The sequence below is a fragment of the Astatotilapia calliptera genome, chromosome 23, assembly GCF_964374335.1.
Source record: "Astatotilapia calliptera chromosome 23, fAstCal68.1, whole genome shotgun sequence".
Classification (NCBI taxonomy): domain Eukaryota; kingdom Metazoa; phylum Chordata; class Actinopteri; order Cichliformes; family Cichlidae; genus Astatotilapia; species Astatotilapia calliptera.
In genome coordinates, this window is record NC_137443.1 from 2,100,249 (window position 1) to 2,125,531 (window position 25,283).

General features: G+C 41.8%; 1 protein-coding gene across 2 annotated transcripts in view; it reads left to right on the forward strand.

Annotated features, from left to right (window-relative positions):
- Positions 1-25,283, forward strand: part of cacna1ea (calcium channel, voltage-dependent, R type, alpha 1E subunit a) — a 59,407-nt gene continuing 34,124 nt past the window's right edge. For both annotated transcript variants that reach the window (XM_080297214.1, XM_080297215.1), the window contains exons 1-8: positions 1-101; positions 255-394; positions 18,843-18,946; positions 19,664-19,822; positions 20,306-20,496; positions 21,553-21,656; positions 22,289-22,404; positions 22,637-22,690. In XM_080297214.1, coding sequence (XP_080153340.1) covers positions 9-101; positions 255-394; positions 18,843-18,946; positions 19,664-19,822; positions 20,306-20,496; positions 21,553-21,656; positions 22,289-22,404; positions 22,637-22,690 — 961 coding nt within the window. In that variant the 5' untranslated portion in view covers positions 1-8. The remainder of the gene's footprint in view (positions 102-254; positions 395-18,842; positions 18,947-19,663; positions 19,823-20,305; positions 20,497-21,552; positions 21,657-22,288; positions 22,405-22,636; positions 22,691-25,283) is intronic.

Consider the following 25,283-nt stretch of genomic DNA (forward strand, 5'->3'; position numbering starts at 1 on the left):
TTGAGTACATGATCCTCGCCACCATCATCGCCAACTGTATCGTGTTGGCTTTGGAGCAGCACCTTCCCGGAGAGGACAAAACACCCATGTCCAAAAGACTGGTGAGCTGCACATGATCCACAAACACAGTCACAACTCATAATCTCTCAAATCAAAATATAAGACTGTTTGAAAACGCACGGCACTTTCATTTGCAGCAGCTCTTTGTCAGCTCAGTGTGAACTTATAATTTCTCTCTTGCTTTGTACTCACAGGAGAAGACAGAGCCCTACTTCATAGGGATGTTCTGTTTTGAGGCAGGCATAAAAATCATCGCCCTGGGCTTTGTGTTTCATAAAGGCTCTTACCTCAGGAATGGGTGGAACGTCATGGACTTCATTGTGGTCCTCAGTGGGTGAGTCCAACAGTGTGTGCATGTGAATGTGTGTACATTTACAGATCTGTGAAACAGGATTAGCATCTTGAATTGAAAAGGCTGGCGACTCTATGAGATTTATGGTGTGAAAATACAGTGCGCAGTGTTCTTAGCCTCTTTTTTAAGGAGCTCGCAGTTATTTCTAGCACCATTGGCTTCAAATGCTTTGCCTACTTGTTGCTTATTCATTGGTAATGTTTGAAACCTGAAAATCTTTCTTTTATTGTGGAATTTATGTTGCTAAAGCTGATGAGTGAACCATATAAAAGTCACACAGGAAGTCTTTTGTGTACCTTATAATGAAAGTGGGACGGTGGGAAAGTAAACCTCTTCTAAACCAACTGTTATTTGCTCTTTTTGTCTAAACTTAAACACATTATACTATGAATAATGCTACTGGTGCCTTGCTGGGGAAAGAACCAGGTGAGGATGAGTGTGCCATATCATATTTCATATTCATAATATAGGACATGTACCTGTGTATACAGCCAACAGTGACCTTTATCCAAACAGAACAGAGTAAAGGACATTTGCATCGTGCTTTTTATTCCATTAGTACGTTCAGAGTAACAGTTTCTATTTGCTTGAATAAGTTGTGCAGTGCTTAGTATTCACATAAAGGTACTCTTCTGTTTTTATGTAGCTGATTAAATTAACATTAGAAAAAAATATCCCAAAATTTAATTTTCCAGGAAACGCGCAGAGGGACAGATGTGGAGAGTCCAGAGCTAAACTGTGGAGAGCCAAACACTCAGTGGCAGCTACTGTACATAGTCTCCCAGGCAAAAACTCCAGGGGGGGCTCCAATCAGCATTCATCACCATTATGTTATAAATAATCTGACACTAATAGAGCAGAGCTGGACACATCAGGCTGCCGTGCTAGCTAAGTTCTAACTTCAAAATAAATTAAATAATTTCATTTCATTTAATAAATGATGATTTAAGTCTCCCCCACAGTTGAGGCTAGATATATGTGTATATATATATACATTTATATGCTTGTGGTGCTTTATCAACTCTAAAGCTTTCAGAAAGGTGTTTTAGTGCAGCGGTCCCCAACCCCCGGGCCTCGGACCGGTACTGGTCCGTGAGTCGTTTGGTACCGGGCCGCGAGAGTTGAGGCTCAGGTGTGAAATGTTTGGTTTTCAGGGTTTTTATCGGTTTTCAGCGTTATTTTGTCATCGTTTTTATCGTTAACTCGGTTTTCCTGGGTCTTTTCACGTGTGTTATGAATCTTATTTTTTTCGGTACGGGTACTGGTTTTATTTTGTTGTATTTATCCGCGACACCTTAAAGGCCGGTCCGTGAAAATATTGTCGGGCATAAACCGGTCCGTGGCGCAAAAAAGGTTGGAGACCGCTGCTTTAGTGCAATCAAAACTCTGCAAGAAACCACAAAACATTTAACTATATCTGTTGTTATGAAACCCACCAGAAAAAATATCTAATGAATGTAAACATTTTGGCTAAAGAGGTCCTCCCTCTCTCAAGTTTTGGTCTGCTGTAGCAGAGCTGGTCCTCAAGTGTCTGAAATTCAGCACACAAACAACTTGTCTGATCAACAGGTTGTGATAACGCAGTAAGAGGCTGCGCTCTGCCAGCACAGGCAGGGAAGCTAAACATGAATGTGAATAAGCCTGAATTTGAAATACTTAAAGCAACAGATTTGTAAATATTTAATGAGGAGAAAGTACACGTGTGTGGACCTCAAGGCCAGTCAGTTTTGCTCTGTGAATGTAAACATGACCAACCATGAATTTCCACACACTAAACTTCAGTGTGCTATGACCAGAGCACTGTACTGGAAGCTGACTAAGCTGTTGAAAAGCATCTCACTCAGTGTACTTACAGTACATTAATTGAATGGGAGTTAAAGACTCTGGGGATGCTCAGCCTGCTCTGTGGGGGGGGGAAGGTGTTGCATTATAGTGCATTTTACAGCAGTTAAATCCTCGGGAGACACGAGCGCCTCATTGTCAGAGCAGAGAGGGAAATGCTCATGGTTCAAAGGAAGAGCTTGATGAGACAGCAGATCAACCTCGACACCTGTCTCTCGCTCACACACACACACACACACACACACACACACACACACACACAAATGAAATATTAATCAAGTCACAGGATAGAAGTACAAAGGGTGGCAGACACGGTTCTTAGAGAATTCTACATGATTCTGGCTGTTCAATTATTGATGAGGTCGGGCTTCTCATGATACTCCGCTCGCTGTTGGAGAGAGGAAGGACGTGAAGTTTGAGGAGAAAGATGGAGGAGAGGAGGGCACGGGAGAGGGGCGGCGTGGAGAGATGAGTTTTGTTCCCGCCTCAAGCCTGTTGATCGGCTGACGCCACTGTCACATACTCTTGTGAGGACACTCAACATACAGGCTGTTCTGATGTGCTTGTATCTTCTGAGTGTGCTGGGCTCCAGTCATGTAAATGTAAATGAATGCATCTGCGTGTAAGTTTCACGTGATGATGTTTCAGATGAATTCCATCTTTACCGAACAGATATTTGGGGCAAAAAACAGATGAAGGAACTTTTATAAACGTGAACAACAGCAGCTGCATTTATTCCACTCTCGCATGCTGTGGGTTGAATTTGAACTACCAGTTGTGACTCAGGGCGGAAACATGCTCGATCTGGCTGAAATAGCCTCTAAGGTTTTATTGTATTAATATTCATCATGATGAAGTGAGCTGCAGATAGTTCCCTCTCTAAATTATCATTTTAGCCCGTGCAAAGATAAATTAATGAAAATGTTCTCACCGTGTCTCTCTCTGTTTCCCTTTTTCCTTTCACCCGTTCAACACTTCCAGTGCACATCAGCACTTCCAGACTTCTAGGCTATCACTCTAGGTTTGCAACTTTATTGGAAAGCAGATAAATGTTATGAGATCTGGTTGGTATTATGAGATGTAACACCAGTTTTGTCTATCAGTCAGTAATTAGGAGGTCTCTACAGACAGGAAGAGTCTGAGTGTGTTGCAAATATTCTGCATATAGATGCTTTCAAATACAAACACTGAACTGTATTCATATTCCATTACAGTCGCTTGGCAGCGTCCCTCTATTTTTGATTGATTGAATCTTTATTTTGAACATGTTGAAAAAGTACAACAAAATAGAATTAAAAGAGACAAATGAACAAAGCAAAACAAAAGGAAAGAGAGCAACCACAACTCCAAATAAAGTTCATGTTCAAAAAGGAGCAGGAAGAAGCAAAATTGCAACCAAATTTTCATTGTGGTTGTAAAGCAACACTTTCATTCGTGTAGCACTGCAAAGAAAGTTTCTGTGCAATGAGACGGCGACAGCTGAGCTAAAGTAGGAGCAAGAAAGACTGAAACGGTGACCAGTCAAGCGATTTTTATCCCTTGGCTGCAAAAAGGTTGATGGGGTGTTGGCCTGACACCCTCTGTCCTCAAAGGATGCCATCCAGAAACTTCAAGAAAGATAAACAGGCAGAATAACTGTTGATGCAAATAATCAAAGTACCAATAATCAAATTAACATATGGAGAAACAAAAAGAGTGAACATTTAAGGCAAATACAGCATTACATATTCAAAAAATGTGCGTCAAAGAAGACATTGAGCAATATTAGATGCTGCTAAATGTTTCAGGAGCATGTGAATGTTGACCTCAGAGTGCAGTCAGTCAGTTAACAGTGAAGTGAGAGTGTGCTCTGTGCTCTTTGTGAGCCCCAAAGATATTAAGTGGGGAAAAGACGATTACATATTTTGTTTTACTCACTTGCTAAATAAACAGTTTGACCTCCATTTTTGAAAAAATGATCACGTGAGGGGATTATTGTTTTTTATTTACCTTGTGGGACTCTGAGAGATTCTGTTTATGTGTGTTGAAGCCTGCAGTCACCAAAACGCTCAGAAATAGCAACTTCAAGTGGACTTGACTTACAAGATTATGAGTTCTTATAGTGCAGTTACAACAAGCCTGCAGTAAATCCACTACGCTTTCAATCACACAGGCGGGAGCCCTCATTTAAAACTTTGCCCGTGGAAGCATAACACACGAGTGTTAGCTCAGACTACTAAACCTTTCCTCAGTGAGTACCCCGGACTCCCTCAACATTTTGTGCGAACATGTGTAATTATGGAAGCATTTGCTAAAAGTGTCAACGCTGGAGGCTGTGATTACCTCAGCAAGCTTCCTTGGTGTTTCAAGCTGGCCTGTATTACACAGAGCGCGCGAGTGGGAGGGAGGTATGAAAAACCAGATGGCACTTACTGTTTCCTCAAAAGCTGTTATCGTGTAACGGAGGGCTGTTGTGGTGGAAATTGGAATAGAGGGTTTTCCTCAGGCCCGCTCACATGGTTCACCAGCCGGTTACTCCTGCTGAAAAAGCAAGCTGTGAGGCAGAGCAGCGAGGAGGAGAAGCATGGGAGAAAGAAAGGAAGTGAAGAAAAAGGAAGTGAAGAAGGACGAGATGGATAGAGCTGGAGCAAATACGAAGAAAGACTATTTGCGTAATCGCACGTACTAATTGGTATCGTGGTCGACGCGTTGGCTGGTAAGCCCTCCATTAGAGTGGCAAAAGTTGGCAGAGGCAACGCCCACCACGGGTTTGTTTCATCACTGTGTGCCAGACCCTCAGGGGGGTGAGGAGGGGGGGTGGTTAGCTCAGAGGCAGCTGATGAGTGTAAAGATAAGGAACCTGGGAGATGAGCATTTCTCTGTGGCTCTTATATATAGGATAATGTTTTCATAAACATTGCTGCCAAGTTTGTTATGAAGATTTTTTTCAGTCTTTTCTTCTTTACTTCAGAAAACACATCTTGATTTTATTCATTTGGATCCCCATTAACTGTGCCCTAGAGCTCAGCCAGTCTATAGAGATACTGCCAGCTAAGTACCTGAAATGTAATTTTGGAACACCAACAAGTAGAAAGAGGAGAGGGCTGTTTAGAAAGCCTGTGACAGGAAAATGTCTGAAGCACAGAGGGAGGGAAAGATACTCGGGAAAATAAATGATGTAATATGGCTCTGATGTAGCAAACACTTTAAAATATTGTTTTCAAGACTTTGAGAAATCTGTCTGTTTTTCAAAACGGCAGCTAGTTATCTTGTTAATGTGATGCTTGTCTGTAAATGATAAATCATTGAAATATTTTTAGGGCAGTCAAATATTGCTCCTAACGCTCGCTCAAAAGAGCGGCACAAGTCGTACTTTGATTATTCAGGTTTAGTTACATATAAATCCTGTAATGTAATTTTGTTCTAGTGAAACAATCACAAGTAACAAAAGTGAACGTAATGTTTATCGTTCACTTACCATCATATAGACTCATTTGCCACTTTGTTGGGTACACCTATACAACTGGTTGTTAACACGATTATCTCATCAGATATTCAGAGATGTAGGCAGGATCAAGAAGACCCACTGAAGTTCAAACTGAGCATCAGAATGGGGGAGAATGGTGGTCTAGGTGACTTGTGGCATGGTTGTTGGTACCAGACAGGCTGACCAAAGCACTTCAACAGGCATTTTCCCACCAATCAGGAAAAAAAGAAAAAGAGAAAATATCCAGTGAGGAGCAGTAATCTGGGTGAAATGCCAGAGGTCAGAGAAGAATAGGCAGACTGCTTTGGGCTGATTGGACAATCCAGCATCACAGCAGCAAAACCTCTAATAGACACGCCGGTCCACAGAGTCCACTTCACACTCTGCTTCTCCAAAACATGGAATGAACACGCATGCAGACGTTACAGTTGATCAACTGAACGTTATTTAAATGCAACAGTCTGAGTATCCGTGACCTTCCCTTTATGACCACACTGCATCCATCTTCTGATGGCTGCTTTTAGCTCTGTGCTCCATGTAACGAAGCTCAAATCATCTCCAACTGGTTTCTTGAATATGAAAATGGGTTGACTACACGTGACTATAAATGGTCTCCATAGTCTCCAGCTCTCAATCCAGTAGAGCACCTTTAGGATGTGGAGAAACAGGAAACCAGCTTTCATGGATCGTGGAAAACTGCAGTATCTGTGTGCTGTCATTTCAATATGGACCAAAATTTCCGAGGAATATTTGAGGGACTTTGTCTCGATTCTTCTCGGAACAGATTCAACAGCTCTGAAGGAAAAAGGAGGTCCAACATTTTGCAAGGTGCATCTAATAAATTGTCTGATGAGTGTATTCTGTAGAGCCGCTGTCGCTAACATTATGTGAAAAATTAAGTTGTTGGCTGTGGTCAAAAATATCTGTCACAATTTGTATAATTAGGACTCAAATGCAGGACACGAGCAGACTGATTAACAAAAGGCGACTTCAGGGGGCTCTCCACCTTGAGCCTGGGATTCTGGCTTTGCTTAGGCACTCGGGCCGCGGCTGGTGAGTCGCCAAGGTTGTCCCAGGAGGACCAACTCAGGGTCAACCGCGACCCCCCCTCAGAGAAGAGCAGAAGAGAGCACTCTATCCCTCTTCTTCTCTTTTATTCCCCCTCTCTTTCTGCCAGCTTTCTCCCCAAATTCACTTTCTTTCTTTTTCTTTTCTGTCCGTTATGGTTGTAATAATCCAAAATAAAAAAATCCTAATAAAGTTCTAATAAAATATGACTATCAAGTGGACAGTTATAATAAATGCCACAATGCCCCACTTGTACTAACAATTCTGATTGCTGCACTGTTGGACACGACAGGGGAAAAGAGTAATAAACTTTAAGCATCAAATCTCCAGATGGTGGAGAGAGAATCAAAATCCAAAAGGACAAAGTGACACAAGAAACCAAACTCACTTCCAGAGTAATTAATCAAACCATGAGAAACTAGAAATCAAATGCTAAGAACTAACATTCAAGATCTACCAAGATGATAATTAAAGTGAAATAGGAATCAAAATACCCATCCATCCATCCATCTTCATCCGCTTTATCCGAGGCCGGGTTGCGGGGGCAGCAGCCTAAGCAGAGAAGCCCAGACCTCCCTCTCCCCAGCCACCTCCTCCAGCTTATCCGGGGGAACACCCAGGTGTTCCCAGGCCAGCCGAGAGATATAATCTCTCCAGCGTGTCCTGGGTCTGCCCCGGGGCCTCCTGGTGGGACATGCCCGGAACACCTCACCCAGGAGGCGCCCAGGAGGCATCCTTGTCAGATGCCCGAACCACCTCCGCTGGCTCCTTTCGATGTGGAGCAGCAGCGGCTCTACTCTGAGCCCCTCCCGGACGGCCGAACTTCTCACCCTATCTCTAGGAGGAAGCTCATTTCTGCCGCTTGTATCCGCGATCTCGTTCTTTCGGTCACTACCCAATCAAAATCAAAATACCTCAAAATAATAAAAACTTAAAGCGCTAGAAGAGTAACAATGAACAGAAAGCCTAAACCAAGAGACCCAAACCAGGACAAGAACTTTATAAACCTGTTGAATTATGCTGCGATGTTATCTCGTTGTTTTGTACATTAGCTTGGGAGAAAACAGAAAATGACAGATTTATACCTTAAACTGACAGAGACAGTTCCCTTTGCTGTGAGAGCAGTTTATACTGCAGGCATCAGACTTTATTCTGACCATTTCCTGCTCTGTTACTACTGCCGACCAGAAGGGAGAGCTAACGCGAGAGCTTCAAATTGATTTACATCAGTGAAGCCAACACCCTTAATATCAGCCAGCATGGGATGTGCTATGTTTCTCTCCATCTCTTCACTGTACTTCACATCTCGGCCCTCTTTCACTTGCTTTGGTTTCTTGGCTTCAGTTCAATTTTCTTCAGTTTTTAATACATTTCTTAAGCTTTGCTCTTTAAATGATATTAATATGACAGATAAGTTGTGAACATGCATCACTGCACCTGACTCACTGAAGGCTGCGAGCACAATCTGTCTGGTGTGTATTACTGTTACTCGTGCGTATGAACCAAATGTGCCACTACTGCACGTCTTTTAGCCAGCAACACCGTATGTCTGCTTGGCATTCATGCACATGTTAGACGTGACTATATCAAACTGTCTCTCACACACACACATATTCACACAGACGTGTCCTCTCCAGTCTTATTTTCCATCTGTTGTCTGATCGATTGATGAGTTCAGACATAGCAGGGGTGGATATGTCCCCCTGAGCTGTTACCGTGGTGACTGAGAACCCCGCCCCAGGTCAGGCTGTCACTGGCTCCAGTCCCGCTGCTACAGTTAGTCAGAAAAGGACAGAAAAGTGCAGATACACCTGTTTCTTTGTATGTTTATGTGCGTGAGTGATGGCAGCACTCTTCTCTCACATTTCATTTGGCCTTTGTTTTAAAATAAACAAAGTGAAACATGATTAAGATGAAGAAAGAGAGAGCAGTTAGTGACATTTGAATCCTCGCGCAGACGTGGTGTTTTACCTGTGATCTCATCCCGAGGCAGTGAATGATGATCATGATGCCGAGGAAGCTGACAGCCTAACAGGTTCTCTCTCTGCCCCTGTGTGCTCTCCCTCCTTCATCCTATAAAGACGATGAATGGGCTGCGAAACAAAGCCCGTGTCAGGGGTCTTTATGCAGTCCAGTCTAGTGTCTGATTAGAGACGATGAGGTGCTACACTAAGATCAAAGGGGTTCCTCTTTTTGAAGGAACTGAAGTCAAATGAAATTCAATTTGCAACTTAAAGTTACACAAACTGAGGGAGGGTCAGGGCCATTTCTCAGTCGTGACCTGGCAATTTGTCTTCACGAACTCAATCTTACTCAGAATTTAATTTTTGCTTGCAGTAAATCCTCTCCAGTCTTACATTTGTCTCTGAACGAGATCTGGTAAAAGACGTGATTGACAAACTACAAAGAGTACGGTCGCAACTGAAGTCTCCTCAGATGATGTTCAGAATGAAATTGCATTTTTCAGAGACAAACAGAAATGCGTGTGCAGCCGGTGGCAGCGCCGAGGAGCTTACTTAGGATACAGTGAGAGAGGCTGAAACACACATGCTACCCACGTTACAAAACACTGGCTAAATCTGGGCACTAATTTATATTTTGAGTGCATGAGTCATAAAGCAGAACAGTATAAATGTATTAATACATCAATAAAGATGTTACATTTTTAAAAAAGTTCATTGTTATTGGGCACATCTTTGCTGGGTTTCTGTGTCCAGTTAGATTTGAGAGATGCTGTATAGCGATTTACATCACACCAGCAAATATGGCTGAATTTAATGGCTGAATATAGAAAAAAGTTATTAAAATGGAGGATTTATCCACTCAACATAGAATTGTTGTCTTAAATCCAAAGTAATTTTGGTGCTTTGTGGTTTGGGGCTTATTATAACTCCTTTTACAACATGAAACACACAGCGTGCCATTTAGTTTCTAGGTTCTATGCTTCCTCCCCACCTAAGCAGCATACTCACAGGAACACTAGAGGTCCGTTAGCTTCGGACATATATGCCGTTAGTGTTTTGTTATTTTCTTTCATATTTCAAAGTGAGAAAAGAGGCTGAAGAGAAGATTTGTCCAAATACAACCTGTGTCTGTGAATCTTGTTTTGACCACATCTTCTAAGAGGAGTCAGAATCAACAGTTATGTTGCCAAGAGAGGCTACTGAGATTAAACTGAGCCTGAATACAGACACTTCGCGCACCTCTGGAGATTTTCACTTGTAGAAAACCGGCGTTTGATCTCTGCTGGAGTCTAAGCAAAGGACCTGACTAACAATTGACCGTGAATTTGCATTAGAAGATTGCTTTCAGTGTACTGTGGCTTGTAAAAAGCTATGAACTTCGACCTTAGATGCTGCTCGGTGTTTCTTAAGGGCACTCTGGTTTGTCACTGTCAAAATGACGTCAGTGTCAGTGGAGCTCCTTAAGCCATGTTGCTGTCACAGTTGTGTCACTGCCAGGAAGCAGCATAGCACTGGCTTTGAGACAAAAGGCAACCTTCGGCCCAAACACAGAATTTACTTCTTTATATTTGTGTCCATCTCAAAAGGAACACTTGAAAAGTCATTGTAAGTTTGCTATTGTTGACACAGGGACTATATGTCACGGTCCGGGGCAGCGGCCGTGTGGAAAGTGGAAGGAGGACCCAAAATGCAGCACTTATTCAGATGTGAGGGTGATTTATTGTTAATAACAAACACAAAGTGGAGATGGCAAACAGAACTAAGGACGAAACTAAACTGGGATAAACTACACAGAGGAGTGGCAAACCTGAACATGAAGGGAGAACAGCAGGGAGAACACGCAGAGGATTACACCAGGTAGGAACACAGACGACGCGACGAGGAGCAGAGGAAATCACACGCTATAAATACACAAAGAGACACTGGGAAATCACACACAGATGGGGGAAACAGCTGGACCTGATTAACCTGACGAGACAGGGGAACACTAACACCAGGGACCAACAGAGGGAGCACAAACCCAGAACCCAGTGTCTAAAATCCCAAACACAAACCATCCCAAAACAGCCATGAATAATAATGAAAGTAATAACAATAAGTACATAAACATAAAGTCACTGAGTCATGGTCGCAGGACCATGACACTATATTTTTTATACTATATATAATTGTAATATGATAATACAGTAATTCCGATAATTATAATATTACAATATCATGATAAATACATTATAAAATGAATAATTTATAAAACATCCTATATTATAATTTACTGAGATGCACACACATGTGCAGCTCCCTGGATAAAAGCACCTTTGACAGCAACAGTAACTCCAATAACAAACTGTTACAACCAAAGTATGCAGAAGAGCATCTCTGAACGCACAACATGTCAAACCTTGACGCAGATGTGCTACAGCAGCAGAAGACCCCACTGGTGCCACTCCTCTGTTAGGAACAGAAAACAGAGGCAAGGCAAGTTTATTTGTACAGCACAACTCAACAACAAGGTGATTCAAAGTGCTTTACAGAGACATTAGAAACAAAAACAAATAAAAAGCATGATTTAAAATTGATTAAAACAAGCAAACAAACAAACTAATTAACAAACAAACAAACAAAACAGATAAAATCAGTAGTTAAATGTAAGTTTTGAAATTTAAGCTTAAAGTGTGGATTTGGTGTTTTATTCAAATGCAGCTGAGAACAGGTGAGTCTTCAACCTGGATTTAAATAAACTGAGTGTTTCAGCTGATCTGAGGCTTTCTGGGAGTTTGTTCCAGATATAAGGAGCATAAAAGCTGAATGCAGCTTCTCCGTGTCTGGTTCTGACTCTGGGAACTGATAAAAGACCGGATCCAGATGACCTGAGGGATCTGGAAGGTTCATACTGGGTCAGGAGGTCACTGATGTATTTTGGTCCTAAACCATTCAGAGCTTTATAGGCCAGCATCAGCATCAGAACAGAGGCTCATGTTCACAGTGTTTTTTATTCGCTGAACTCAAATGACCTCCACGAGCATCAGATCTGAATCCAGGAGAGCACATTTGTGCTGTGTGAAATGGGGCAGGTGCATCACGGATGTGCAGTCGACAAATCTGAGGAACTGTGCGATGTTATTATGTCAGAATAGACCAAAACCACATTCATGTTTCCAGCACCTTGTTGATGGGGTTCAACCGGGTACCAGTGAGGTGGACCTATTAAAGAAGTGTAGAAGCATAGAAGTGTTTTTGCTGCATAAGACGTTTTTGTACACCATCAATACTTCTCATTGATGGTGTGATTTTAATCAATTTTACCAGCATCTACTGATACTCAAAACTTTCCCTTTATGACCTCCTTGTGAATTAAATGATAGTCATTTATAACAGGTGTATGTGAGTGTGTGATGTAAAAAGTGTTGGTGACTCATGTCTCCAATGAGCTAAATTAACATCTCTCCTTCATTCACTCTCTCTCACTTTCTCTGACTTCTAACAGATGGCTACTGAATCATTTACCCATATTTATTATTCATTCTGGCCAAAGAGCAAACATTTAGCTAACTGACATATAAACCAATATGCAGGCTGATAAACCCAGGCCAGTATCTCAGGCTGTTGATTTAAGGAATAGTTGCATTTGACCTACCTTCCTTCCTTCCTTCCTTCCTTCCACCCACCCCTCTGTCCGTCCGTCCGATCTTGCACAACAAATTGTGTTTCTTATGTGTGCGTTTGGGGTTCCTGCTGTTTTTCGGTGAGGAGGAAAGAGAATAAAAAGGACAAATGAGGGGGGGAGTTAAAAATGAGTGAGTACACTGTGGGAGGCACAGAGGCTTATATCAACTAAACCAACCAGAGCAGCACTGTAGGAGTTTTTTCATGCAATTCCTTCTTCTGCACACACCACCCACCACACTGTGAGAGCAGCGGTTTTAATTGATTGTCCTGCAGAATCTTACATCTCCCTAAACAGGAACCCTGTGATGTATGTTTTTTAAAAATCACACTCAGCTGTTTCTTCCTTCCACAAGTAATAATAATAATAATAATAATAATAATAATAATAATAATAATAATAATAATAATAATAATGCATTGCATTTATAGGACTGTGTTGTACTGTAAGTGAAAAATTGTTTCTCTATTGTTAGAGTTTTCACAAAGATTAAGACTCGTGCTCATGGACACATCAGCTGGGAGGATATTTGCTGGGACGGCAGTTGGGTCTTACTTTAAGATGCTAGTTTTAATTAAGCTATTCTTTCAACATTTAGTGTAATGCACAAAATATGGTGTTAGTCTTCCTGCTGAGACAAAGCTTTCTATCTCGGTGCAAGAGTTCTCATGTGTGCACTGTATTGTACTGCGTGAACTTAGTTGAAGCCTCTTCTGACAAATTCCCAGGTTCATTCCAGGAGACGAAAGAGGGAGAGATCATTTGGAACAAAGTGATTATACAGCTTGAAGCGTTAGAAAATAGCAACTGCATAACCAGCAGTGACAAAATAATTCAATAATTAACTGTGACAATAAAATAAAATCACAGCATCTGTTGCAATAAATCTGCTCATTTCCAGTAGCCAGTGTGCCTTCTTAACTATTTGTTCTTGAGTAATGTTTAAAACCCCTACAAAGAGCAAAATGGCAACAAAACACCTTCAGTATCTTAATCTTTGATTAATTTTTATTCTTTATTATCCAGTTTCCTTAGCTTCACCTCGTGCTATGTTTCCCTGTGTAGTGCTGCTGGAGTCTCTCCGCCTGATGCAATCTACTGGAATTTGTACACATGAAACATGATGACTGTGTGCCGTACGCGCTATTGGTCTCTGTCGTGGAAGTAAAGGCAATCACGGCTATTCTGTATCCCTCAGCATTACAGAGGTCCTTCAGTTGACTTTAGGATGTGGCTGTGTCCAAAATCAGTCACTCCTCACTATGGAGCGGACTGTTTAGAGGTTGCCACTATGTAGTGGGGCAACCGTGGGTCAGGGGGTTGGGAAGCTCATCTTGTAACCGGAAGGTTGCCGGTTCGATCTGTCTGTCTTTGTCGTTGTGTCCTTGGGCAAGGCACTTCACCTACTGCCTACTGGTGTTGGCCAGAGGGGCCGATGGCTGTGGCTGCAACTGCAGCTGCCTCCACCAGTGTGTGAATGTGAGAGTGAAGGAATAGTGGAATTGTAAAGCACTTTGGGGGTCTTGAAAAGTGCTATATAAATGCAATCCATTATCATTATTATTATTATTATTATTATTATTATTATTATTATTATTATTATTAGTGTTGTCCAATAGGGAGAATAGTGGACACGGAGCATCCTACACTGGCATAAAGAGTAATTTCCAACTCCTCCTTATTACCCATGATGATAAATCAACATTTCGACCCAAACAGAAAATCCAGTTTGCACTTGCACGGAGTCAGACGTGCACAAAAAGGTCATAAGGAACACGTAAACTACATCAAACACTAACAGGAGTAGGAAGTACCAACACGAAAGCCACACAAAGATCTAACCTTCAAAATAAAACATTAAAAAAATCAAACATTCCCACTGTGCAGTTAGATCGTGTTTCTGTGTTTCTTAGTTAGTAGTTATCCACTTATTCTTCCTTCTTCCTGCTTCGCTCTGGTCAGCATGTCTCTCTGGTGTCTTGTTTTCAGTTTTACTTCCTCAGCAGTTTTGTGGTTATTATTCAGACCTGTGTGTCATTACCTTCCTGGAGCCAATTCCCTGATTACCTTCATGGGTATAAATAGTCTGGTCTTCTTTAGAGTCTTTGTCAGATTATCTCTGTCTTCCTTTGTGGGCATAGCTAGTTTGTGGCACTTGGCTCTAAAGGTTTTTGTTCTTTCTTTCTGTAATGATTACAAATGCATATCTTACTTCAGCCCATGTGTTCTGAGCAAATTGTTTCATGCGAGGCATGTAACGGAGAAGCACCACTGAAAAATACACTTTGATTATAAAGGATTTTTAGGGGAAAAGAGGTATTGCCTAAAAATAATGAAAAGAAATTAACTGTATTTTCTTTGTCTTTTCTCCCAGAGACCTTATATGGCACCATCATTCATCCTCCTCGTTTAGGAGTTTTATGACTTTTATAAAATTCTCTGCGACTGTCACTGATCTTGGCTGACTTGAAGTAAAAACTGATGATAATCTCAAATCCTGGCAATGTATAGAAAATAATGCAAAATTAACTGTAGTTTACCTGAATTAATCAGTTAATCTAAAAATCAGATTTAGGGATAGTTTAAATTTGTGTCCTTCAAGCACTCGTTTTATCAGCGCAGAGTGATTTTTATAGTTAACTTACTGAACAAAAAATTCTAAAAATGTGCCAGCTATGAGTAAATGATTTCAAATAAAACCATAGACCCATCGTTCTTCTTTTAAATGGCAGAAACTTTCAGTCAGAAGGATAAATACAGATGTAAATAACAGTGCTAATCACCGAGTAACCGGGCTCTGTGGTGCCATATTGTGCGTGCTTGCTTGAGGCACTAAAGGCCCCCACAGACCCACACAGGTGTTTTTAGTTAACATGCTAATTACACCTGTATTGTTTTGCTTTTTTTTTAAACTATAACAGTGTTACAAATGTAATGTAACAAAACTGTCAAGCACTAATAAAATGATAACAGTGTACCTATCCTAACAGGTGCTACAAAACTCACATGTCCATCAAGCCCGACTGGTAGACGCCCACACAGTCCTTAAAAGAGCTTTCATCAGTCAGCATAAGTGAAAACACCTGCATGGATGCGCTGTGGGGTTTTAATGAAAGGAAATCATTAAAGTCATGTTAATGTTCCTTGTAACACCTTTGATTTTCATGCTCTTGCTGTTGCAAAGGTTCATTTTGGAGAAATGGAAACGCTGTAAGTGAGCGATGGCTCTCTGAATACTGTTAGAGGTGTTGCAGCGTCAGATAATGACACGTTACAATGAGCAAATACAATATGGATTACTGTGTGTGTAACAGAGTCCACGGCAGACCTGATGACATGCTCACGGTTGCCGTACACAATCACACGCTCGCAGCTTTCCAGCTCAGCCGACACTCCAACAGCATGACGTCAGTCCGCACAGAGGCGTGATTGCGGATGCCGTGCAGGTGCGTCCACCGTCCCTGCAGCAGCACCGCAGACCACACCCTGTCACAATGTGTTGTACACGTTTAAAGTTATTCCATAACACACAATCAATCATTGAAGAAAAATCAAAGAGGATTTTCTTCTGCTGGAATATAATTTGAATCCTTATTTTAACACACAAAACTGATCCTGTGACTCAAAAGCTGCAGACCGGTAATTAATGTCGTTACAATATCCAGGTGCGCTCACATCACATTCGTTAACAGCTCAACAGCGACACGGAGCATAAGCCACGACGTTATCAGTATCACGCCACGACAGCTGTCACGCCAGATTTGTCACGCAGCGGGGAGCTGTCACCTCTGCAGGGTATGTCATTGTTACTCACTTATCATGGCTGACAACTCTGACCAGGCCATCGGCTAAGTTCACTACAGTGCGTCTCATATAACGCTCGCAGACATGCTCAGAGTGAACGGACACGTTTTTCTGTCTGACAGATCCCAGTGACTAAAAGCGACTTTATTCATTTTCAGAAACACCAGTCACCTTTGAGCTTCGAGCCGTCCCTGAGATCGGTTAGGTTGTCTAAAGATTTATTACAAGGGTAACCCAAACCCCCTTGTTGCCATAGGACCCCCTTCAGTTGTGGGTGTGGCTAGCCCTGTGAAAGGCTCCCGAATGAATTTTATTTGGAAATCTATTGAAAAAATAAAAGAAACTGCAGAATAACCAACACTTATTTGTGTTTGTTTTGTTTCATCCTATAACTCTGGACCACTTCATGGTGTTCATGAATAAAATGGTGACTAATACCACTAAAAATGAATATTCCTGCATTACCGAGAAGGAAGTCAACCGGGAGGTGCCAAACTCCTTCTTTGAGCCAAATCGGCCATGTGTTGTGCTTCCCTTGGCTGATTTAAATCTGCCACTCTCTAAGGCCAACCTTCACCTTCCTCATGTCCATCACGTAGGTGGTGCCAATGGCCAGACGGCTGTAATGTGCAATATGTCTGTAACAGTAATGAGTATAGCAGGCTGTGGGACAGAGGGAATTGTTAGTGAAAGCATGTTTCTGCAACATTTCATTAGATAAATATGTGTATATTTTTTTTTCCTAATAAATCTAATAACATATAGTTTAATTTGGTGCTGATATGTCTATTTATTACCCAAAATATTGACTCTCAGATGGCATTTTTTAAATTTTTTTTAGCAGAGGAAGCTTCTATACATCTGAGCCTTCGCTCTAATGGCCTCAATCCATTTTCATACTATGAGTCATTTATTTGTGTATTGGTAGGCTTTAGCAGTAACTACCAGTATGCTTAGTATGGCTATAACATGTTATTTAGAAATGTTGTCTCAAAATCTAACAAACAAACAAAAACTTTTACCCCAAAATGGTTTTGGACTTTTCTAACTGTGGTTGCACCAAAGTCCCAGAACACAATCTAACTTCTGCAAATGGTTGTTGCTGCAAAACGGAGCCTGGGACGTCCTCTGAATATCAGCGGACTGAATGAGAAAGCCATTTTTAGAGCCTTCATCGCCATAACAGTTAAAGAGCAGTCAGGACTGATGGTCTGAAGAAAGATGGAAAGATGAGGGAGGTCGAGGATGAAATGACGGCGGTGTCAGGAGGGAGCGAGTGGTTGGATTAAAAGGAGGGAAGGAGACGAGAGAAAACAGGAATAATCAGCGTGTTAGTGAGCTGTTGAGGCTGGGATGAGGAGGGAGTGGCTTCAGGTGTGAATGCAGTTCTATTTCTATATCTGCGTGGATGACGGGGAGCTATTTTAATCCTTCTCTCGTCTCCTCGTCCCCCATCTCTTTATCTTTTTTCTTTCTTTTCATAATTAAATCAAATGACACTCCTTGTCTTCTAACAGTACAGACCGAACTAATTCTCACCACTCGATCACAGAAATGTAATTGGGTCTGTGATGCTGCATTTCTAGCTGTGTGATAATCAAGTATGCAATTACCGTTGAGCAAATTACTGCACATAAAGATGATACCATAAATCACCTGTGATAATCCACCTATCAGTTTGCTTAGCTCGTCTATGTCTTTACTTTTTGGTCATAAGTACGGTCCTGAAATAAAATGCTGTATCACTCTTCCCTTAGCGAACCTATCGTCTACTCCCCTTGCACTGCTTTTCTTTTGTTTATACCTCACTTCGTCATCCTTCTCTGCCTCCCACTCTGCAGGCATCGAGGTGAAAGTGGAATAAATAAGTGCTCAGGTCGGTGGACAACGTAAAAACAGAATGAATCAGAGGTGGAGTATAATTGGGAAGGTGGTTGAATGGCAGATAGAAGGGGAGAGGAGGGAGGGAGAGGTTTAGGGATGAAGGGCAAGATATGAGGATAGAGAGAAAGGGGAAGCAGGAGGGCAGACTAATGAGAGACCAGGGGTGAGATCACCAGACACGACTTTTTTTCTTTCTTGTCATTTTGAGGACTGAAGGCCACAGAGGTGTTTTTTAGAGAGAAAACAAGACAAACAAAGTGAAAATGAGACCTGTGAAGGGCTTTGTGTAGAGCATAAAAGGCTGGCGTGTTTGTAACGTGTGCGTGTCCACATGTGTGTCCGCGAGCTTCGCGTCCCTGCAGCCTGAGGGTGTCCTGCCTTCTCCTGATGGAGCTGCTTTCTTTGTTCTCCCCCTAAATAGCAGTTGTCACGGCCGTCCTCCCACACAGAGGGAAAGAGCCAAAAGTCCCCCAAATAATCATTGTTGTTGTTTCTCCTCTGTGTTCTTCGCCTGCCGGAGACCCTCTCGTCATCACAGTCGCTATCTAAGCGCTGCAGCCGTCCTCCGACACTGTGCGCGCCGGCCTCGTGTTTTTATTTTTCGACACGGCTCCGCGCAGCCTACAGAGCATGAAATTGTGGTATTAATGTGCATCTGCGAAACAGTGACAGTCCTGTTCTTTCTCTTTGTCTTCTGTTTGTGTGGGTTTACACATGCACACGCGTTTGCTCGTTAAGGATCCTGGCTGCAGCAGGGGCACACATGAACATCTCAGTGGACTTGAGGACGTTGAGAGCTGTGCGAGTACTTCGACCTCTCAAGCTGGTCTCGGGCATCCCCAGTGAGTTTCACTTATACTAAATCAATGTGCCGTTGTTGTCCTTTTCATCTGGATCTATGTATGCGCAGGCTGCGTGTGATAAAGAGGATTAATGTGTAAGCTTAAGCAAGTGGCAAAATAAAAGCAACCCCGTTATTGGCAAATACTGATATTTGGTATCAGCATAAGGGTTAGCACTCAACACCCGTACAAACCCATATGGAAAAGATATATATCAATCTTATAAAGTTTGTATCTGTCTTGTGTGAAACTTGTATGAAAAGCATACAAGAGTGAAAACAGATATAAGATCCCTTGAAAAATTATATAATGAAACTTGTATGTTTTGGATACTTACTAAAACAATGTATGAAAGTAATGAGAAAGTGGCCACTTTCATGAGTAAATCATGTAAGTTTTTACTATTTCTTTTTCATATGGGAAGTTTTATTAGTTTTATTATGTTTACAAATACAAAGAGCTACATGCACACACACACAAACAACAGCAGAAGCATAACCTCCTTCTTTCAAACATAATTTATGTCAACAAATTTGCAACACTTTTCACTTTGTAGCGATTTTTCACTAAAAAGAAGTTCTAAAGGATTTTATGAGAAGCTTCAGCTGATTCATTTAAATTGTTGTGTGTGTGTGTGTGTGTGTGTGTGTGTGTGTGTGTGTGTGTGTGTGTGTGTGTGTGTGTGTGTGTGTGTGTGTGTGTGCGCTCTCCCTCCAGGTCTGCAGATAGTCTTGAAGTCTATAATGAAGGCCATGGTCCCTCTGCTACAGATCGGTCTGCTACTCTTTTTTGCGATCCTCATGTTCGCCATCATCGGTTTAGAGTTTTACAGCGGCAAACTCCACTACAGCTGCATCCCGAAGCCTGGGATCCTGGGTACAGACGCTCAGAGTTCATCTTTGAATGTCAAAGAGACGACATTGTCTCATGGATAAGTTATGTTTGTGTACAGCAGTCTCATGCATGTTTATGCACTTCTTTAGGTAGTAGCTCTGTACTCATAATCACAAATGCATACACACATGGGCACAGACACACACCATACTAGGCTGCACCTGGAGATGTGATCAAACCAAACCCTCTTCTGTGTAATTAAACCCAACAATGCAGGCTGGCACAATGGCTCATTGTACATTCATAGGTATCATTAACCTCCGAGCAGCTCCTGTCACACACGAGCTGAATGGACAGTTTGATAACACAGACATACTCGAGTATTTTGTGGTCAGATTACTAGAAAGTGGACATTGATTGGTTTAAGCGTTTCATGCTAAATCCTAAAGTGGACCAGATCCGGTTTTTCACTTTCACTTGTCTTACTGTGGGTCTGTTTTTCTCACTTTTCATCTCTCTCTTCAGAAAATGAGACTATGGACTCATCTGAGGTCGAGTTTCCGTGTGGCGTGCGTAAATGTCCCGCCAAATACACCTGCAACGATACCTGGATCGGGCCCAATGATGGCATCACGCAGTTTGACAACATCCTGTTTGCTGTACTCACCGTCTTCCAGTGTATCACCATGGAAGGATGGACCACTGTACTCTACAATGTAAGACAGCTAACATGCACGGCTCTGCCATTCATAGTATTTTGCTGGATCGCTGCAAATTATTAAAGCATAGCAGTAGTTTGTTACAATTCAGACTCCATTAACCTCAATGAACAGAAAGCAGCTTAGCTGCAGGATGTTAATGACTGCTAAGTGGATGTTTGCGACCTCTGATGTAGTTTAGCTGCGGATGGAGAATATGGGGGAATATGTTAGTAGGAGATGATTACAAAGAGCTACGTTGGTTTTCCTTAGTTCTCATCCTGCCATTTTAAGACCTCTGGACCTCCTGTGAGTGTTGTGAGCTGTCTCAAAAGTTTAATCTATAAATAATGACTCTAACTTCTGTTATGTGTCCCACTTACCATTATTTTTATTCAGTTAGTAATTGAATAAAAACAATGGCGAGCAGGACAGTTTGTGTTTTTCTTCAATATGAAGAACACTAAAAGAACGGATGCATGACATGCACAGCCTTTAATTGTTCATTTTTGCTTGTATGCTTTTGCTTTTATCTCAGTAAAGCAAAACGCACGCTGCTGTGCCAGGGTGCAATTTGCGGTCAGCTGCCTGCTCTTTCAGTTTTTATTGAGATGGATGGAGGCATACGATTTGCCAGACTGATTGCATTATGTCGTCTAAAGTGATGGTGAATGAGCTTTACCGATGAGTGAGGACCGACAGAGGACAGAAAAGGATGACATCAGCGCTACTGTGCTGCTGAAAATGATCTGCGGACAGTGAAGACGTCCTGGGGTTTAAGAGAAATATGCACCTGCGCTGTGTACACAAAAACTAAAGCCACTTGAATAAACAGCAGTTGTGTTGTCATGCTTAGGTCCTGGTGCTATAAAATAAAGAAACAACGTGTTATCTAATGATGTCCAAGAGAATAACCCCCACAGATCTATGGACACAGTATCTGTATCGGTTCCTTGCCTGCAGACCTGAACCTTACACCTGTGTCTTTCTGCTGTCTTTTCCTGTGGCAGCATGGGTCATGCTCCAAGCTGTCTTGAACTAGCTAAGATTTTTATATATATATATATATTTCAGACCGACGATGCCTTGGGCCCCAGATGGAACTGGCTTTACTTCATCCCTCTAATCATCATCGGCTCCTTTTTTGTCCTGAACCTGGTGTTGGGAGTCCTCTCTGGGTAGGTCCACTGACATTTTAATCTGTCGTGGGTTCAGCCTGTTCCAACACTGATGTAAATTTAAGGGGATTTTTCTTTTTTCTTTTTTTAAATTCACTGGCTTTTTCATTTCTCGTCCTCTATCAAATAGTTGTGAGCTAGAAGAAGTGTCATCAGCAAACAGCCAAATTAAAGATTTAGAATAGAAAATGAAATTAAAATGACATCTTCCTGGTTCAAGTAAGCGTTTGGTCAGTCTACACACTACATTAGAGTTACTGTGTAGTTTGCTAACAGACGCAGGTTTAGGGCTCTGCTGTTCTACACCTGTGTTGGGCTCGTCGTTCCCTGAGATGGGCTGCAGCCATACAGCCAGCTCGGTTTGTTTGTTGATTTAAGATGACTTAGACTTGCTTTGTTCACCGATAAATAGAATTACTGACAAACTAGCTGCTGCCAACTCAAACCGTTTCACTAGGCGCTGTCTATGCAAGTTAATTAGTTTTACAGAAAGGTCAGTTCACGATCCATTGTCATTATCTCCACAGGGAGAGAGAAGAGATTAAGTTCAAGACAACAATAGCTTTTTCTTCGAGAGGAATACTGCATCCCTGTGGCCTTTAAAAGTGTGCCTCATCTGTTTGCTTCTGCAGAGAATTCGCCAAGGAGAGAGAGAGAGTTGAAAATCGCAGAGCCTTCATGAAGCTGAGACGCCAGCAGCAGATTGAGAGGGAGCTCAACGGCTATCGGGCCTGGATCGACAGAGCAGGTGGCTTTAGTCCCAGTCACAGATGAACTTTTCCTCAATAAGAAATAAAAATAATCATTTCTTTCATCTTCTATAATCCTGTCAGTTGTGAACCATGGGAGGTATTCGATGCAACATATAAGCGTTACGTTTTGCAACAAAAACGCTGTAAATACATCACAACAGATGGCGATAGAGCTCCTTCATGTGAACCATCAGCTGCTCAGTTCTGACCATACTTTTTTTTTTATAGAGGAAGTTATGCTTGCAGAGGAGAATAAAAATCCAGGACCTTCTGCCCTTGATGGTAAGTCAACAGGGATCTTTGTTTTTCCTGCTATTGCAGTACATCCTATCTTAGTTCATGCTGGCAGATATGCTTTAAAAAATGTATGCTATTATTTTTTGCACTGCGGATCGGCTTTAGATTGGCACACACTGTTTAAGATTCAGACATAGGAATAAGAAGTCTTTCCAGTGAAATGTATTTCTTTTCATTGTGTTTGTTCATTTTTGGCTTCTATTGTGGCTCAAGCTGATCCAGACTGTTCATTGTGATAATGACTTTATTCTTGCTTATGAATAACTCCTAATAACTTTAGTAATCCTCTGATTTTTCATTGCCAGCATCCAGTCAAAGTTTCAGTTTGTATATGTTTCGGTTTATGAATAAAATAATGACATGCTTCTTAACTGTTGCTATGCTGAGTTAGCATTTACTCAGAAAAGCATAAATATAAGAGATGGACATGGCCTCTTGATCTGAAAACCGATGACCTTTGACGTGCATTCTTTTTAAACTCATCTGATTGCAAAAAGTAGTCCGATTATATGATGCAGGATTTACAATACTGCGTTTGTGTGCGTTTGTGTAGGTATTTACCTACACAGAGTTGTTTGTGTGCAGTCCTCAAAAAACAAAAGACAGAAAGAAAACAGCATGCAGCTCACCAAGGACGATGCTGACTGGCTGACAACATCAGGGATTAGAAAACTGCTGTGGTGATTGTTTGTTACGCTCATTTCATTTAAGCTTTTCGTTTGTTGTAATTTTGCTCCACGCTGCAGCTGGCTGAAGAACCAATGACAGCACAGGCAGCAGCAGCTCACAGACTGGTTGTTTGTGACACTCCAGGCTGGTGACAGCAATCAGTAGTCAGCAAAGTTGAACTTAGGCAAATACGAACACAAACGCAGTGCCGTAAATCCTTTATCCTTAAGACAGACTCTACATTCTTGCTGTATGACCTCCTGTTATATATGGACTCAACTGCAAGTTAAAAAACGAGGCACTGCTGTATTAGCGCGCAGCGCTCCATTTGCTCGTCACGTCTGATTTAAAGAGACAAAGATGGCCTAAAACGCTCATTTTGAGGTTTCAAAACAGGACTTCAAGAATCAGTGTGTGTCCGTCTTTTATATACATGCAGTCTATGCTCAAATGTAGCTCACCAGTTTTGATGATCACCTGACTTGAGCACCATCGGCATCTGAAAATGCAAATTGCTGTAGTTAATAGCTGGTTACCAAATACCTGTAAAAATAATAATACTAATAAATTAAGTTAGTGCTCATGGTAAACATAATGCTTTGTTAAGATCAATAAGTTTGCATGCACAAAGTAAAATGAGGAAAAGGTTGGCTGAGCTTTCTTGTCAAAACCTTAAATGATGCTGAGATGTATTATTAGATCCTGAAGAATATCAGGGGATCAGGATGTACCACAAAACATCTTTTTATGCCATTATGTCATTATGAAAATGTACCGAGCTGACTTTAGCCTTAGGCTCACATTAAATAGGTGGGAACCCATCTTTATATCTACTTCTAAGTACGCAGCACAGTGTAGAAGTTCAGGATGCTGTCGTGCATTTGTAGAAATTACTCGTATCATATCATCTGTCTCAACAATTGCCACACAGAGAGCACTGATAGTGTGAAGCTTGTCATTAGATACAGTGCCCAACGGATAGCTTAGTGCTCCTCTGACTCTGACCCTCTCAACACTACTGTGACCTTTACTCGCTGCACTAGCATTTTATTAAATGTTGATTGATTGGCAGCTCTCAGGAGGCTCCCAGAGTGGAGTACAGGTGGTGTCTATGGTGAGAACCGTTCTCTCTTCTGCACTTTGCGTAACCCACTTCTTACCCCATTTTACCACACACAAGCACAAACACACACATGTGCGGCCACTAATAAGCAGAGAAACAAACTCTTAGAGAAAGGAAAGAAAATCCTTCAAGGATGTTCTTCTACAACAGGGGTGGGCAACTCCAGGCCCGACTCTCCAGGTTTTAGATATCACCCTGGGTCAGCACACCTGAATCAAATGATTAGTTCATTCCCAGGCCTCTGGAGAACTTCATGACATGTTGAGGAGGAAATTTAGCCATTTGAATCAGCTGTGTTGGATCAAGAACAACAAGGATCTAAAACCTGCAGGACTGGCACTTGAGGCCTGGAGTTGCCCACCCCTGTTCTACAAAGACACAGTGGTTACATTTAATTGTGCAACACTAACCTGTAGCAGAAACACACAGCGGCTGCAGCTGTTGTGATAACAATAAATGCAGATGCTCTTATAGCTTTGATTAAAAAGAAAGGTGGTGCACAGCAGTTGCCTTAGCAACCACCAGTCTCAAAATGCAGCCGTATGGATGTGTGACTGAGCGTGTGTGTTTTGGCAGGACTCTGTCTGCTAGAGTCTGGTCTGCCATTAGAAAACACTGCTGTGTGTGTGTCTGCGTGTGTGCGTGCACGTTTGGTCAGTGGTTTATTAAAAAGTCCCCAAGCAAATATTGCCTGCAAGTAGATTCAGAAATCACAACACAGAGGAAAGGTGTGTGAAGGGGTAGGATAAGATGAAAAGGTAATCATAAACACATCCATCAGTGAAA